Source organism: Bufo gargarizans, chromosome 1 (assembly GCF_014858855.1).
Source record: "Bufo gargarizans isolate SCDJY-AF-19 chromosome 1, ASM1485885v1, whole genome shotgun sequence".
Classification (NCBI taxonomy): domain Eukaryota; kingdom Metazoa; phylum Chordata; class Amphibia; order Anura; family Bufonidae; genus Bufo; species Bufo gargarizans.
Genome location: NC_058080.1, coordinates 715,150,726 through 715,168,080, shown reverse-complemented (window position 1 = coordinate 715,168,080; position 17,355 = coordinate 715,150,726). Strand labels below are relative to the sequence as shown.

General features: G+C 49.2%; 1 protein-coding gene across 4 annotated transcripts in view; it reads right to left on the bottom strand.

Moving 5' to 3' along the window:
* LOC122924838 (katanin p60 ATPase-containing subunit A-like 2) overlaps nucleotides 1-12,759 on the bottom strand; it is a 37,907-nt gene extending 25,148 nt beyond the window's left edge. The window contains exons 1-3 of one of the 4 annotated variants that reach the window (XM_044276317.1): nucleotides 12,683-12,759; nucleotides 4,477-4,547; nucleotides 1,271-1,437 (exon numbers count right to left, since the gene is read on the bottom strand). In XM_044276317.1, coding sequence (XP_044132252.1) covers nucleotides 1,271-1,437; nucleotides 4,477-4,547; nucleotides 12,683-12,754 — 310 coding nt within the window. In that variant the 5' untranslated portion in view covers nucleotides 12,755-12,759. Of the gene's footprint in view, nucleotides 1-1,270; nucleotides 1,438-4,476; nucleotides 4,548-11,496; nucleotides 11,598-12,682 lie in introns of those variants that run through there. The other 3 variants (XM_044276318.1, XM_044276320.1, XM_044276319.1) reach the window with 3 other exon arrangements.
* Nucleotides 12,760-17,355: the final 4,596 nt, after the last annotated feature.

The following is a 17,355-nucleotide window of genomic DNA, read 5'->3' as shown; positions in this document are numbered from 1 at the left end:
CTGCAATAATCAGAGCAGCTTTCAAGGCCCCGAAGATGTAGCATACTATATACTTATAGTAAGGTTGATAGCAGAGTTAGGGATTATAATGTCCCAGGATGTCTGACACTTTTGCACTTGTCTCAATCTGATCCTGCCTTCTTGGATTTCTATGCAGGGAACTATATCTAGGCTTAGGGGTAGTCAGGAGGAGTCCTGTATGTACTGCCACAGGGGTTTGAGTGTTTGCAGGCTCCTGCTCTCTCTCTCCAGCGTGGCGGAGATGCCGTCAAGATGGCTGCCTGGCGGGAAATATCAACGAGCAGTCTCTGAGGATGGCCTCCCTTCCCTGCTTCCCAGGTATCTTGCCTGCCGACTCCCGCTCCTATCCCCGTGTGCCTCGCCAGGTCTAGTGCAGTAGAGCATGCCACGGGCCTTTTACTCTGACCTTGCACGCGGCTCCTGTTCAGGTCCTCCGAGCGGCTCCTGTTCAGGTCCTCCGAGCGGCTCCTGTTCAGGTCCTCCGAGCGGCTCCTGTTCAGGTCCTCCGAGCGGCTCCTGTTCAGGTCCTCCGAGCGGCTCCTGTTCAGGTCCTCCGAGCGGCTCCTGTTCAGGTCCTCCGAGCGGCTCCTGTTCAGGTCCTCCGAGCGGCTCCTGTTCAGGTCCTCCGAGCGGCTCCTGTTCAGGTCCTCCGAGCGGCTCCTGTTCAGGTCCTCCGAGCGGCTCCTGTTCAGGTCCTCCGAGCGGCTCTCCGCGCGTCTCCTTTGCGCTATACCCGTTCAGTCCTCACCGCACCGGAGACTGTGCACTGCAGGGCTCAATCAGGAGGTTGTTTGGGTACAGATGGCTACGGATTAGCCAGGATTTATCCTAGTCTGTGCTGCCAGCCACGGAGCTCTCTCTACATGCGTCTGGCCATCTTAGCTGCTGGCCACGCCCCCCCGGACTATCGATATTTTAACACCATCCGCTTCAAATTTCTCTGCCCGCCATAAAGAGCTAAATTATAACATTCTGCAACCACTAGAGGGAGCTCTGTAGGAGCATACTGCATACTGTGTTAGTACTGGAGTCCAATGTGTAAACAGAATGCAATGAGCTCCATCTAGTGGTGGCAGAATGTTATAGTTTAACTCTGTAGTTAGGCAGAGGATTTGGAGCTCTGCAACAACAAAGCTCCGATATAAATTAATCAAAAGCAAATTTCTAACGCCCAAGGATTTGAAAGAAGGGACATTCACTTTAAGCCATGACATATAACGAGCAGGAGTCCTTCCTTCACAGAACTCACCGTTATCTCCAACTTTCTTGGTGATCTTTGGGTATTTCTGGAATTTGACGTAATAGTAACTTTCATATTCCTGGAGAATGGTTTCCAGGTCGATGTTATCACAGACTTCAAATCTTCTAAGGTTTAATTTGCTCTCCTGTTCTAGAGCATTTGCCGAATCCACGTAACTGGAACAGAGTGAAATCAATGGACAGTTATATGGGGACAGTTGTAGGACAGGGACCAGAAATATACTGACGGCTTATAATATGTGAGATGTGATGCAGCTGGCTTTCCTAGAGCCTGAAATGAAGATCTGTCTGTTTTATGGGGTGATATGGAACCTACTGCAGAAGATGTGAGAAAAAGCTGGATGACAACGCCTGTAATGGCAGCCATAGTAGTTGGCACACTGCTCTGCCAGAAACACATATGACTAAGAAACAGCTGCATAAATGTTTAACAGGACCACTCATGACAGCTTGATTTTGGGGGTAAATGCTCTTTAGGTCCAGCCAGTAGTGTAACTATAGGTGTCAAAGCAGTTGCAACAGTTTCTCATAATCCAGATGACCCTCAGGCTTCCCTACCACATCATGCTGCTTCGCATCCCCTCCTCCTGGGTGGTGGATGTCATCCAGTGGTGATCTGAGTGGGAAAAGTGTAGGGCAGCACCGGTCATTTCTTAGCCACACTCTACTTGGCTTAGCCGGACTCTTGGCAACCTTGGGTTGGCCGCCTTCTTAGCCAGACTTTTGACCAGCTTCTTGGGTTTGGGGGAAGCCTTCAGCTTCTTGAGGCTGCTTTCTTGACTGCGGCTGATGTGGGTTTCTTGGTCTTTTTCGGGCTATTGGCCGGAGCCTTCTTGGGCTTCTTCAGGGATTTGGCGACTCTCTTGGCCGCAGTAGCTGCAGGTTTCTTGGGTGCCGGCTCCTTCTTCTTGGCCGCCTTGTCCTTGGTCTCTTGCTCCTTCTTGTTGAGCTTGAAGGAGCCGGAGGTGCCGCTGCCTTTCACCTGGGTGATGGTCCTCTTGGCGACAAGAGCCTTGATGGCCAGCTTGAGGCAGCTATTATTCTTGTCTACATCACATCCTCCTGCCTCTTTGGAGGCAGACACGACTTTGGTGACGAGCTTAGACACGCTGGGTCTGGAAGGCTTCTTGCTTGTCTCGACGCCCCCTGAAGCAGCGGATTTCTTCGGATTTGGCAGCCGATTCAAGAGAGATGGAGCGGAAGCTGGCGCATTGTGTGAGGCGGGAACAGAACAAAAGAATTCTCGTGGAGAAAAGCATGGTGGCTTAGTGGTTAGCACTGGTGCCTTGCAGTGCTGGGGTTTTAGGTTCGTATCTGACCAAGGACAATATCTGCATGGAATTTGTATGTTCTCCCCGTGTTTGCGAGGGTTTCCTCTGAGTACTCCGCTTTCTTCCCACACTTCAAAGACATACTGATAGGGAAAACTTAGATTGTGAGCCTCACTGGGGACAGAGTGATGCTAATGTCTGTACAGCTCTGCAGAATATGTCAGCGCTATATAAATGCATGAAATAAATAAAAACCTGACATGGATGATGTTGGAGGGGCAGCAACTCTCTGTGGAGCAGTGACTATGTGTAGATGCTACTACTCAAAGGGAACCTGTCATCAGGATTTTGTGCATAGAGCTGAGGACATGGGCTGCTAGATGGCCACTAGCACATCCGCAATATCCAGTCCCCACATAGGCAAATTAACCTAAGATGAGTCAGAGCTTGAAAATATGACTCTTCTCTGGTCACACAAGTAAGATATGACTCTTTTATGTTAATCTGCATATGTATCAAATCGTTTTTTTTTACACAATAAAAGCACACAGAGCTATGGGGATTGGATATTGCGGATGTGCTAGCGGCCATCTAGCAGCCCATGTCCTCAGCTCTATACCCAAAATCAAGGTGACAGGTTCCCTTTAATGCTGCGCTGGTATACCCGGACTGGCAGGTGTATGGGCCCTGGAGATGGAGCGGGACACGAGCAGCCACCACGTTCTCCTGCATGAAGAGAACAGACTATGGCTGGATCAAGAACCCACGCAGCTAGAACAGCAATTTCTATAGGCTGGAGACAGAAGGTTACAGAGATTTGGGGGGTCTGTGGAAGTGAACACAGTAAAGTGGTCTGAGAAGAAAGGCCAACATATCGTATTACTGTGTGCAGGATGGCATGACTCTGTTAAGGCTCGCCCTTCATGTCTGGGTGCAGTCCTGTGGTTATAGTCACACAGTGCGACTGGTTGTTGCACAAACACTACATCGCAAAAACCGCAATTGGTCTTACCGCAGATTATGGTGAAGTACAGGCAGAGGAGTAGCTAAAAGCTCATGGGCCCTGGTGCAAGAGTTCAGCCTGGGTCCCCCTTCCCTCAGTGCTTTGTGCCAGGGGCAGGGAAGCACATGGCCTTCGTGCTGCCCAAGGCGAAAATTAAAACGACAGAACACCACCCACCCACCCACCCGCCCCATGCTAAATTCTTGATCTAACCCCTTCCCTCCAGCCAGAGGTGTAACTTGACCAGCATGCACTTTCTATAATACAGGTGTCTTCTTATGCACCACAAGGGTCTTTAGGCCCCCTCAGGCTCCTGGGCCGAGTAGCGACTGCTACCTCTGCACCCCCTATAGCTACGCCCCTGAGTACAGGTGAAACCAATTCAGGGTAAACCACTAAGAGACCCAGCACCTTCTAGTTGCACCCCTGTGTCCAGCATTACAGTGTGAGAAAACCTGCCCCCCTTTATGAATACTAGGGGGGATGCCGCAGGATAAGGGCAGAGATTTGTAGCACAAGGTGGGGGATGACTGCGCTCCAGTGAAAAACGTGCCCCAATGCGTTTCAGTTCCTCACTATTTTTAAGATCTCTGCTTGCTGTCAGTAAGTGGGAACAATCTTATGCACATCCAAGGCTAAAATCCCTGTAGAGACGTAATACTTCTGACAGCTGAAGGTCTGCTACTGTTGTATCCAGTCTAGACGATCATCTGTGAGCTAAACAGGGTGATGCATTTTACCTGCACTGATACATTGTAACAAACTTATCATTGAGCTAAAAAAAATGGAAGGGAAAACACTGTAAAAACAGCAAATAACGGCATAGTGAGACGGGAGTACAGCTGGGTGCAATATATCCACGTCAAAAACTGCACTGCAGGAACCTACAGTACATATACGTGACTACAGTGCAATACTCACCCCTCCTGCAGCATGTAGTGCATGACGAGTATGAGCAGGTTCTTCCTCCGAGCCTCCGTCCGCTGCTCATCCTAGAAGAACATCAGATACATACATTGTTAGTACAGTCGCAAAGCTGAGGCTCTATTCACATCTTTTTCACATAAATTTTCTGCTCCTTCACAAAATTTAAAATAAAATAAAATGATGGTGAACCGGATCAGTCACATGACTCCACTGATTTATGATGGGGTATCTGGTTCAGTCATGATGTCCATAATTTTACAGCAAAAAATAAAAATAAAAAAAACACACGCACGCTTCATTTTTTTGGCAAATATGACAGAATTTGTCACGGAGCAAAATGTGAACAGAGTCTTATATAGACTCGCAAATAAAGTTGCAGTGGCCGGGTTTGGGGTGGCCCCAATGCTATGCTGGGTCCCCGGACAATGTTGAGGTGTCACTATGTGTTGCTGCTTGCGAGGCATAGGGCTGGCTTCTCCAGTCTCCTCCCTGGCAGAAGAAGGCTTTCATGCTCAGGAAAGGCCTAAGTTAGCTGTTTCTCTCTCTCTCTCTCTCTCTCTCTCAGAAAGCTGGTCCCTGGCCAAAGTGTCACCACCAGATCTTTGAGAAGTTCTGATAGACGTTCTTCAGTACCTCCTGCATGATCTTCTTTTGTTTTGCTTTCGTTTTGACAACTCTCCTCCCTCTCCCAGCTGTCATCTATTAGCAGTGATTGCCTCCCTATATATCTCCTCCCCATACTGCCTCACCTTGCGGTTTATACAACTTCCTGGAGTGTGCTCATGCTGCAAGCTGCAACTGATGCTTCTACAGATAAGTCTGTTCATTTATTTGTGTTTTCCTATTGCCTTGATCCTAGGTGATCCTGACTCCCTCCGTATTAAGTGTAGGGAGCCGGTGGTCGTGTCCCCTCACTATTATAGGGTGTTCAAGTGTCATACAGTCGAGGCACGAGGGCATGCAATTATCTATCATAGAGATCTTTGTATGGGCTGAGAAGACAGGGAGAGCTTCAGGGCTTTAATAGGGGTCACCCTTTTGTTCCTTAGTTTCGGATCAAGCTAGTGGGATCCTTATTTGTAACTTCTTGTTTTCTGTTACACCATCCGTGGCACAAAGGCTGATGGTCCAGGGTCTGTGGCAGAGTATCCCGGTCTCAGCGTCTTCTTCTGGTCACTCAGTAGTCTGGCAGAGTCTCCTCTTCCAAGCACTGTTCCCTAATTGCAGAACACTAGGGGCTCTGACCGCTCTCCTTATATACAGTTTCTGGCTGAGGTAGAACCTTCTAGTGGGAGGGGTGGAGTGGAGAAACTCAGCCCAAACAATTACAAAGTTACCACTCTCGTCTGTCATAGAGTAGAGCTTCAATAACCTGTTTTGCATAGGAGAAACAGGCAAATGTCCAGACTTCAGAGTGTCCCTGCTCCAGAGCACTACAAAATGTGTTCCTAGTTCAGCAGTGATTTGGGACAGGGGACTCATTGCAGCATAACTTTGGTATATTTGTCCATTAGGAATATAGAAAAGCTGGATGACAGTCTCAGGATAAGATTTAATGGCGGCTGTGTAGGCTGCCACCTAGGTTTCCCAGAGAATTAAAGGGGTTCTGCAAGAAATCTGGCAGTGGGCTGTGTAGAGCTTAAAAAAACACCCAAAAAAAAAAAAAGTACTCTTGCTTTAAAATGTCCTCCACCACCTCTCGGGTACCCACCACTCTAATCCCTGCTGGGTCTGCAGTGGACACGTGGCATCCGTTGTTCCCGTGTCCACTGCAGCCAGTCACTGGTCTCAGTGGTGAAGTGAAATGTATGCGCACATGACCACTGGGGGCAGTGATTGGCTTTAGCAGTCAGGGAACTGACGAATGTGACGTCATCACTGCCAGTTAAGCAGGAATCGGAGAGCGCTGGGGACCGCAGCGACAGCACAGCTCTGGAGGAACATTTTTATGGTAAGGGTTTCTTAACTAGGGGGGTTTTCATTTCTGGGGGGGGTTCCGATTTTCAGGGGGTTTATTTTAGATGCAGTTGGAGGCAGGAAATCTCTGTCTTGCCTTAACTGTAAGAAACCAATTTGAGCTACTGTACAATCAGCGTGTGTAACGAGCGCGACGAGAGCAGTAATGATTACGGTGAAAATAGATGCTAAAACGTGTGAGCGTTAACTAAGATAATATGTGTAGAAACTAATGAAGCCACTAAACAGAACTGCTACCAATAATTAGCACACAAAAATTAGGCAGAAAGGGACAAAAAGCCACTCGTTGAGCCGTGTACATTCACTGGAGAGGCTGCAGTGCTTCTCACGTAGAAGAAAGCAACTCTGCGATCTTCATCAGAAATCTACCACAGTTTTGTGTATACAGCTCCCATGCAGACCTAGAACAGCTTGGCCCACATTCACCAAAGTGAAGACCTTGTCGCAAAATGTGTCAAAATGTGGTGCAAACTGGCGCATTTTAAAACCATCTAAGCCACTTATTAAAAGTAATGCAAGGCCTGTGCACTAGAATTCGGGCGCATCTGCCCCTTCCTGGAGCTCGTTGCGTGCGCAGGGGAAACATCATGCTGGAACAGGAAAGGGCCTTATGTCTGTGCATGCTGTAGCAGTAACATTACTCTTCACTGGACATAAGGGGCTGAATCCTGATCTCCATACATTAACCCGCCCCCCCTTCAAATTAGTAGGCACTGTGGATTCTGGTCGGTAGCCTTCCCTGGGTCTCCACCAAACCCAGACTTGTCCATCAGACTGCCAGCGAAGGTGATTCATTGCTCCAGATAACATGTTTCCAATGCTCCAGTCACAACATGCTTTACACCAGACACCTGGCATTGTGCACCTTTGTTGACCATGGATGAAGCTCCTGACGCTCAGTTCATGTGCTGATGTTACTTCCAGGGGCAGTTTAGATCTCTGTAGTGAGTGATAGAGTAGAGGATAAAGAACTTTTAAGTGCCACGCATTTCAAGACTAGTTCCAAGGTCTGTTGCTACACCGAGGTGACTCCACTTCCAAGGATATTGGAAATTTGACTAGTGGCAGAGATGGCATCCTATGATAGTGCTACTTTTTTAGTCACTGAGCTCCTCAGTATGACCCAGACCACCGCCAGTGTTTGACAATGGTAGACTGCGTGACTTTGCGCTGGATTTTTTCCAACAGTTTGCAAAGGGTGAGGCTGAAACGCTGGATTTGGCTGACAGCTATCTCCCCAACACCTCCATACACATGCACCCTTGGCTCAGCCGAGTGTGCATGTGTTCTCAATAGACAGGAGGGAAGAACCCACTGCCAGATACCCCTGGTGGTGACTCTACTCCCCCAAGACCAAAAGGATCAGGCATATTGCAATCCATCAGCCTCGTCCTTCTCCCCTGACAGTTGGGTTCAGCTGACACTGGTGCATATGACTGGTTGAGGTCACATACATCTTCTATCCTTTGTTCGCCATGTTACAATGGTGCAGAGTCTGAGTCATCTCCGTCTACAAGTCTCATGTGGTAGAATCAATAAAACACAAGAATTGCAAACGTTCATGATTATTCGAGGCCCAAGGCGACTGTCACAACACAATGGAGGCCGCGTTCTTGTAGCCAAGCTACACTCCAAAAGAAATACAAATAATCTGACCGCATAGGAAGAGCCAACAGAACCTAGGACACCGTGGAGAGCAGGAGTCCGTCTTGTGGTCAGTGGCTGCACTGCACACTTAGCAATATTTGACACTGAGACATGTGTACAGGGCATTTGGAAAGTCTTCAGGCCCTTTCACTTTTCCCACATTTTGTTATGTTGCTTGTCACGAACCAGAGGGTGTGAACCCACTGTGCCACGTGGCCTACCTCCTCTAAGGGCGTTCTCTAAGTCAGTGTTTCCCAACCAGTGTGCCTCCAGCTGTTGCAAAACTACAACTCCCAGCATGCCTGCACAACCAAAGGCTGTCCGGGCATGCTGGGAGTTGTAGTTTTGCAACAGCTGGAGGCACACTGGTTGGGAAACACTGCTCTAAGTGAACCCCTCGATTTTCTCAAAACTCCTGATGGTGGGGATATACTTTCCCGAAAGGAACACCAGGTCGCTACCTCTTAAGGAGGATAGCCACACGAGGCAGCTGGTCCAGTGGGACCAGGAGGCACCTGAGAAAGGTACCAGAGGTACAGGCGTTGTCGGCAGGCGTTACCAGGAGCAACAGTGCAGGACCAAAAGGATGAGGCAGAGGCGAAGTCAGACAAGCAATAGGTCAGGGCAGGTGGCACAGGTGCAGGTCAGGCAATCCAGATAGGCAACAGCAGAGTCAAGGCAAGCAGGCAGGGATCAAACAGGTAGCAGAGCCCAGGAACACAAGCGGCTATCAGGAACCTTAGCAGGACACAAGAACCTTGACACCGAAAATGTCATGTTTGTCATGTGATGTTTTTTTCTGTTTCGAGCCTATATTATTGTGAGCTTGTCTTTAAATAAAGAGAAATCTGATATAACTATATCCAATGTTTGTGTCAGTTTCCCGAGCGCTCGTATCCTTTTTAATTTGGATTCCAACAATTACAGGTGAAGGATATTTCACTAACACTGAACACGGCGCCCGGGACCGCGGCAGTAAGCAGACGCTGTTACATTGCTCTTTGTACACTCAATATCCCATAATGAGAAGGTGAGAACAGAATGTTTAAAATCTTTGCTAATTTATTGAAAAGGAGAAACTAAAATCTTGCATCGAGCCCCTTTACTCAGGACTTAGTTGAAGCTCCTTTGGCAGTGATTTCAGCCTCCAGTCTTCTTGGAGATGATGCCACAACGTTTGCACCCTCTGGATTTGGGGATTTTCTGCAGTTCTTCTCTGTAGATCCTCTCAAGCTCTCTCAGGCTAGATGGGACCTTTGGTGGACAGACATTTTCAGGTTTCTCCAGAGATATTCGATTGGGTTCAAATCTGTGCTCTGGCTGGGTCACTCAAGGACATTCACAGAGTTGTCCCTAAGCCACTCCTGTGTTGTCTTGGCTGGGTGCTCAGAGTCATTGTCTTGTTGGAAGGTGAACCTTCAGCCCAATCTAAGGTCCAGAGCATTCTGGATCAGGTTTTCATTGAGAATATCTCTGTACTTTGCTCCAACCAGAATTAGGGTTCTTGGTCACCTCTCTTACCAAGGCCCTTCTCCCCTGATTACATAGTTTGGTGGGGCGGCCAGCTCTAGGAAGAGTCTTGATTGTTCAAAGCTTCTTAAGAATTATGGAGATCACTGTGCTCCAGCAGAAATTGTACCCTTCTCCAGATCAGCGCCTGCACACAATCCTGTCTCTGAGCTCTACAGGCAGTTCTTTCCACCTCATGGCTTGGTTTTTCGCTCTGATATGCATTGTCAGCTGTGAGACCTTATACAGACAGGGCTGTGTCTTTCCAAATCCTGTCCAATCAACTGAATCTACCACAAGGTGACTCCAATCAAGGCGTAGAAACATCTCAAAGATGATCTAGAGAAATGGAAGGCCCCCAGAGATAAATGTCAAGTGTCACAACAAAGGGTCTGAATACCTATGTCCATGCATGATTTTTTGTTTTTCCGTTTTAACAAATTTTCTAACATTTCTAAAATTCTGTTTTCACTTTCTCGTTATCAGGCACTGACAAAGTGCAGACTGAAGATTGAATTTTTATAATTTTAGCTCAAGGAGAAACATAACAAGGGTCTGAAGACTTTCTGGATGCACTGCAGTCACAATTGAAGAAAACCGTGGGAAACAAAACAGGTGACGTGTGCAACATGTGAACACCGCCTAAGGGCTTATTCAGGCAAGCAACGTAAAACTTCTCTGTGTTCCGTCTGGAATCAGTACTGTCGCCGACTGCGTTCCGTCTGTTCCTTTATTTCCGCGCAAATGGCATCAGTACGACCTCCGTCCGTGAAAAAATTAGAATGCTCTGTCGCAACCAGAGTGGCGTGACTAGGTGGCGCTGTAGAGAGCAGGGGCAGTCTATCAATAGGGGGGGCCACAGACCCTCTGACGTGTGAAACTCTGCGGATTTTCCATCTGCAATGGAAAATCTTCAGCCGGTACACCCTAAGCGGGCGTACTCTCAGCTGACGGCAACCGCCCCGCAGCCGGCAAGTACTGTACATAGCTTCAATTTAATGCAGACCAGTGCACAATACTCGCTGCGCTTCGGAAAGTTGCCATGGCAACCTGACCAACCAGCGCGCAGCTCCGTCTCTCCACCTCCGATGTCAGATGGAACTGGAGAATATTTCTGGACAACCCCTTTAAGCTTTCTGTCATATGTGACAGGGGGAGTCCTGCCGCCTATTACAACCTGCGGCACTCCAGCAGCGCTAAAAACTACGACTCTCAGCATGCACCCGTGCTTGGAACGCCCATAGAAGTAAATAGAGCACACTGGGAGTAGTAGTCTCCCCACAGCTGGAGAGCCAGAGATTGCTGATCCCTGCACATACTTGTAATAGGCAGTAGGACTCCCCCTGTCACATTTGACATATGACACGAAGCTTAAAGGGGTTGTCTAGAAATCTATGTCCACATTTATGTGTCTAAATGTGTAATTTAAAAGATATATTGTTTATTCACAGACGTAACTGGCATAATATTCAGAGAATAGTGGAAAAAAAAATTTCAATAAAAATGGCTTTCGCAAAAAAAAAAAAAAAAAAGAAAGTGGAGACAGACGTCCATATCTAACCACTTCCCAGCCGAGCCGCAGGCTCAGTGACGCCTCCTGTACGGTCACGTGACCAGAGCGCGCATGCGCGCCAGGCCGGAAGAGTGGCAAATAGCCGGTCCGTTACCATGACAACCAGAGAAAACATTAGAGGTTAAAAACAAACAAACAGAAACTAAATGAGAGGCCGGTAAAAAAAAAAAAAAAAAGCCTCCAGCGCCGCAGCACTTGTGGGACTACAAGCCCCAGCCTGCCCCGGGTAGTACATCATCTGCCGCAGAGATGCTGAGCGCCCTGCTGTCCATACAGATAAGAAGCCGCCATGGCCGCTGGTGCCTTACCGCCTCTCTGGTCTGGGACGCCGTCTTTATCGCCTGATAGGAGAGCTCCATGTTCTGTTCTGTGTGATCTGTCCCCTCATAGCCCGTCCATAGGGGGCGGGGCGCAGCGAAGAGTGACCAGACAGCGGACCAATAGGAAGAAAGTACGCGAGAGAAAGGAGAGACCATCCAGCCAATCAGAGAGCTGATAGTGAAGCTGCCCCGCACTGAGGGCAAACTTAACCTTTTCACTGCTGACAATTAGGGTCTGTAATATGTAGAATTATAATACTTGTGTAGAATACATTTGTAGTAGCCCAAGTTAACCCCTTCCTGACAAACATTTTTTTTATTATATCTTATTTTATTTTTTATTTTTCATTTTTTCCTCCCCACCTTTTCTCCGTTCACGTGGGCTTGTTTTACAAGGGAGATGGCACTTTCTAAAGGCACTATTTAGGGTACATGCACACGTTCAGGATTCATGTGCGACGAATCCGCACTGAAATCCGCAGGTGTTCGCAGGCAAATCAATTGGTGCGTATTTGCGTGCGGATTCGGTGCAGATTTTCCGCATGCAGATTTTACTAAGTGAATGAAGAAAATCCGGTCAGGAAAAATAAAATAAATTGACATGTTGCGGATTTTAAAATCCGCACAGAAAAAATCAGCATCTTGTGCATTGAGAATTTAAAATTTTATTACAAGACACGGAGGCTCATATTTGCTTAACTCTTTCTTTACTGAAAAATAGCAGCAAAGACAATTGAAGAAAAAACCATAAGAATATCCATGGTAACAGCTCCACCCCTTCTACCCCTATATAAGGGACATCACTGGCTGGACACTTCCTCTTTCTTTGCTGCTCCAGCTCAGATAAGTGGTCTACAATTTCTTTCATGTTATTTGTCTTATTGATTTCTCCTTTTTAGTTTCTGAGGGGTACCCCTTTTGGAGATTGTGTTTGGATTATATCCTTTACCCCAGTCCCTTTGGGAACAGGGGTCCTAGTGGTATCTTTCAGGGCCATTTTCTTATTGTGTACCCTGTCGGTCTGTCTCGACTTGTAGGGGTTAATCGTGCCGCTTGCGGTCCCCTCCGTTTCACCCCTGTGACACCGGGTCAGTCTCCGGCTGTTCGGTGCCGCTTTTTCATAGCCCTTAGTCATATTTCGGCCATTTTAACTACCATTGTTCCTTCTCCTTACCTGTGCCTTCCCGCGCTGTTTTCCCGGGCTTCGGCGCCTCACGTCTCGTTGCACGGGATTCTCAGGCGCCATCTTTGTTTTTTCTCCCCTCAGACGCCGAGATCTCGCGTTTCTTGGCGAGATTCTCGGACGCCATCTTTCTCCTCCCTCTCTTCCTATTGGTCTTTCTGTGGAAGGGGAGGGCTCTTGCTCCTGCGCTCCTCGTCGGCTACATTGCTCCACAGTGCTGTCCGCATCGCTCGTTCGGGTTCCTGCTCTCTTACCAGCGTTTTTTCTGCTATCTGTTGGGGTGACCTACTCCTCAGGTACATATCTAAAGAATGTCTTTGGTCCCTGTGTCCCCTGCCAGTTCGGTACCGGTGAGAAGATCCAGTCAGGTCTCACCTTCCCCCCCTCATAGGGTTAATGATGCCCCTGTTCAGGAATTGCAGGCTGCTAATCTCCAGCAGTCTATTTCTGATGCAATAGTTGCTGCTATGGGGACAGTTTCAGAGTCCTTATCGCACACTATATCCCAGGCCCTAAGGGCTCAGACTAACCCTGTAATGCCCCCTCCTGCCTCCAGAACAAATGTGAATGTGGGTTCTGGCCCATCCAATGAATGCGCAGTCAAATCGCGCAAAAGAGCTAATTCACGCCCGGCAGAAAGGGCACGTGCATGGAAGACCGCCCGGTCCTTACCGGAGCAGGTATCTGATTCGGACGCAGAGTCCGTTGAGGAGGCGTATGATGATTACCCCCTTTACTCTGGGGAAGATAATTTACATGATGTGGCAGTGGATCCTGCTATTGAGGAGGACACGTCTAAATCAGCGGGGACCGATACAGACCCTTTAGAGTCTGGCAAGGACATTATTCTGGATCCCATGGGTGACCCCCTATTTAATCCGGACCAGTTACACCATCCTAGGTCCTCAGAATGGCTTCCCGCCACTCATGTGGCGCAATATTTGGAAGCAAGGATTCGTACTCCCCTCTCCAAGGAAGCTCGCAGTAAGCTTCGGGCAGAGTGCCCACGTCCCCTGATCCCCCACAAAATTTGTGAGACACCTAGTGTGGACCCAAAAGTGGTGCAATTTCTAGCCAAAACGGGATTCAACCCGCGTAAAGGCTTAGACTCTGCATTAAAGGCCTGTCAGGATAAATTACTGGATATGACAGGTCCGCTGGCCAAAATTTTTGACCTAGCCGAATCTGCTAAGGCAGCGGGCACCCAGGTAGATCCTGAGGATCTTAGCGGTTGGGCCCAAAGAGCAATTTGCCTAGCTGGCAATGTTAATACTTCTATAGCCATTGAAAGAAGAAAGGCCATTTTAATGAAAATTTATCCCTGACTGAATCCGGGAAAGAGGCGCAAGGCCTATTGTTTGGGGACCCCTTCATAAAAGAGTTGGGGAAGTATGTTGGCGCCTTTACGGCCCTTGATAAAGCGCAGAGCTCCATGCGCCGCGTCTTTCAGGCGCGTTTTTCCTCCAGGGCCGGCAATCCTAGGGGCCGATTGTCCGGCCGCTCCAACTTTCAGCCCAAAGGCACGGGCCGTGGCTCCTATACTTATCGACAGTCGCTGCAGGACTCCAGGTACCAACCCACCTTCTTTCCGTCTCACGGAGGTCCTTCCCGTTCCAGAGGTTTCCGTGGCACTCCGGGCTCAAGGCGCCCATATGGTAAGTCCTCCTTGTGTGCCGCCCCTGAGTTCCCAGCAGGTTGGGGGAAGACTCCGTCACTTTTTCCATGTGTGGTCAGGAATCACCTCAGACCAGTGGGTCTTGTCTACGGTCCGGGGTTTTACCATCGAGCTAGTATCCACCCCTCAGGGCCTTCCCGCTGTTTGGGGGGGTCCGACCTCGGACCAGTCGCTCCTAGATTCAGAACTGTCATCCCTTCTATTCAAAGGGGCCATAGAATTGTCTCCCCATCCCTTCTCGGGGGTTTTGAGCAGTATCTTCCTGGTACAAAAGAAAGGTGGCCAGTTTCGGCCAGTCATAAATCTCAAACATCTCAATGTCTTCGTTCGCTACAGGCATTTCAAGATGGAGGGCATCCATCTGCTCCGGGATATGCTTTTGCCGGGAGACTGGTTTGTCAAACTGGATCTGAAGGATGCGTATTTAACGGTCCCTGTAGCTCCTCCATCTCGAGATCTCCTGCAGTTCTTATGGAACGGCCAGACTTGGCGGTTTACGTGCCTCCCGTTTGGCCTGTCATCCGCCCCGTGGTGCTTTACGAAGATCATGAAGCCGGTAGTGGCTTGGCTCAGGGCGAGAGGGGTGCGTCTAATTATTTATTTGGACGACATCCTGATCATGGCCCAGAATCCTTCCCTTCTGTTGTATCATTTAGAGATGGCCAAGTCCCTGCTTCAGGGGCTGGGTTTTGTTCTCAACTTAGAAAAATCATGTCTGGTCCCGGACACCTCGGTAGAGTTTCTCGGTTTCTCCGTGAACTCTTTGGATCAGTCCCTCAGTCTGCCCTTAGCCAAGGTCAAATCAATACGCAAGGAAATTCGGCATGCTCTCTTGCTTCCTCAGTTATCTCTCCGTCACCTTGCTCGACTGATCGGTCTCCTCACTTCCTCCATTCAGGCGATATTCCCTGCCCCTCTTCATTATCGGGCTCTACAGAGGCTGAAGATTGCTCACCTTCGGGCAGGGGCCTCTTATTCAGACACTCTTGTCTTGGACACGGAGACCAGGGACGAATTGACGTGGTGGATACACAACTTGTCGGTATGGAATGGTCGAGCGATATTCGGTCCTCTTCCAGATCTGGTCATCGAGTCAGATGCCAGTCTGAGGGGGTGGGGAGCACACTGTCAGGGAGTATCCACGGGTGGAGCATGGTCTCCGGAGGAGGCTCATCTTCACATCAATGCCCTCGAACTCTTAGCGGGTTCTTTCGCGATCCGCAGCTTTGCTCAGGGGTCCGTACGGGCGTGTATTCGCCTTCGTATGGACAACGTCTCTGCGGTCCGTTATGTGAATTGCCTGGGGGGAACGCGGTCCAGGGTTTTGGCCTATCTGGCCAAAGATTTTTGGGAGTTTTGTCTTTCCAGGGGAATTTCGGTGGTGGCGGAGTACATTCCTGGACTCCACAACACATTGGCCGACTGGAGTTCTCGTTGCATTTCGGACTCCAGCGACTGGAGATTGGATCCGGGGGTCTTCCGAGATATTGTGTCTCTTTGGGGCCCATGTTGCATCGATCTGTTCGCGTCTCGCCTGAACACGCAACTGCCCAGGTACTTCAGTTGGCGTCCGGATCCTCAGGCAGAGGCCGTGGATGCTTTCCTCCAGAACTGGGGGGGTCCTCTCCATTATGCCTTTCCTCCGTTCGCTCTCATCCCTCGGGTGCTCGCCCAGGTCCGTCGCCAGATGGCTCAGTTGGTCCTTGTGGTTCCCTTCTGGCAAACACAATCGTGGTTTCCTCAGTTGCTGCATCTTCTTGCGGAGGAGCCTCGACTCCTACCGTCGTTTCCACAGCTTTTGCTCGACCCTTTTGGTCGCCTTCACCCTCTTCTGCTAGACGGCTCTCTGCAGCTTCTAGCTTGCCGGGTTTCAGGGGGCCCTGGGATTCCTCTGAGTTTTCCACAGCAACCAGACAACTGTTGGAGTCGGCTTGGGCTCCAGGCACTAGACGAGCCTACCAGGCGGCTTGGGATGTCTGGGTTCGTTGGTGCGATCCACGGGACTTGGATCCCGTTCACGCCCCTGTAGTCGCGGTTCTTCAGTTCCTCACTTCTCTCTTTGAGGCGGGTAAAGCTTACCGTACCCTGAACGTCTACCGCTCGGCGATTTCTGCTAGACATTCCGGATTTGATGGTTGCCCCGCTGGTCAACACCCGTTGATCTGTCGTCTGTTGCGTGGGTCTCGATTGTCGCGTCCTCCTAGGCCGCGTTTTTTTACCACTTGGGACGTGGCGACGGTTCTCCGGTTTCTGGAGGGTTGGCCCGTCAATTCATTGCTGTCTCTTCGGCAGTTATCTGCCAAGTTGGTGACCCTTCTTTGTTTAGTATCTTGTAAGCGCGTCTCGGACGTACGAGCTTTAGATATTGACGCGCGTTATTTTACGCCTCATGGGGTACTGTTCAATATATCCCGTCGCACTAAGACGGGTATCAAGTCGGTTACTTACCCGTCTTTTCCTTCTTCTCTGCAGCTGTGCCCCGTGGCTTGTTTGCGGGAGTACGAGTCTCGCACCGTAGCTTTTCGCTCTCGGGATTCCCCGCAGTTGTTCATCTCTTTTCGTCGCCCTTTTTCCCCGGTTACCAGTGTTACGCTTTCCCGTTGGGTTAAGTGGATCCTTTCCCTCTCTGGTGTTGATACTTCCATCTTCACCGCGCATTCGGTGCGGGGAGCAGCGGCTACTTCTTTGTCGGTGGCTGGTGCCCGTTTGGAGGATGTCATGCGGTTGGCAGATTGGTCCCGAGTCTCTACCTTTCGGGAATTCTATTTCAGGCCAGATCCTCACGTGTTTGCTTCAGTTATTGCCCAGCTTTAAACTTGCAAATATGAGCCTCCGTGTCTTGTAATAAAATTAGAGATTTTCCTAAGTCATGACGTAAAGTCATGATTTTATTAAAGACACGGAGGCGAGTATTTCCCGCCCATTGCTGTTTCACCCTCCCTGCTGGGTTTTTAGAGTCTTTATACTGTTCCATATTATTTATCTGTCT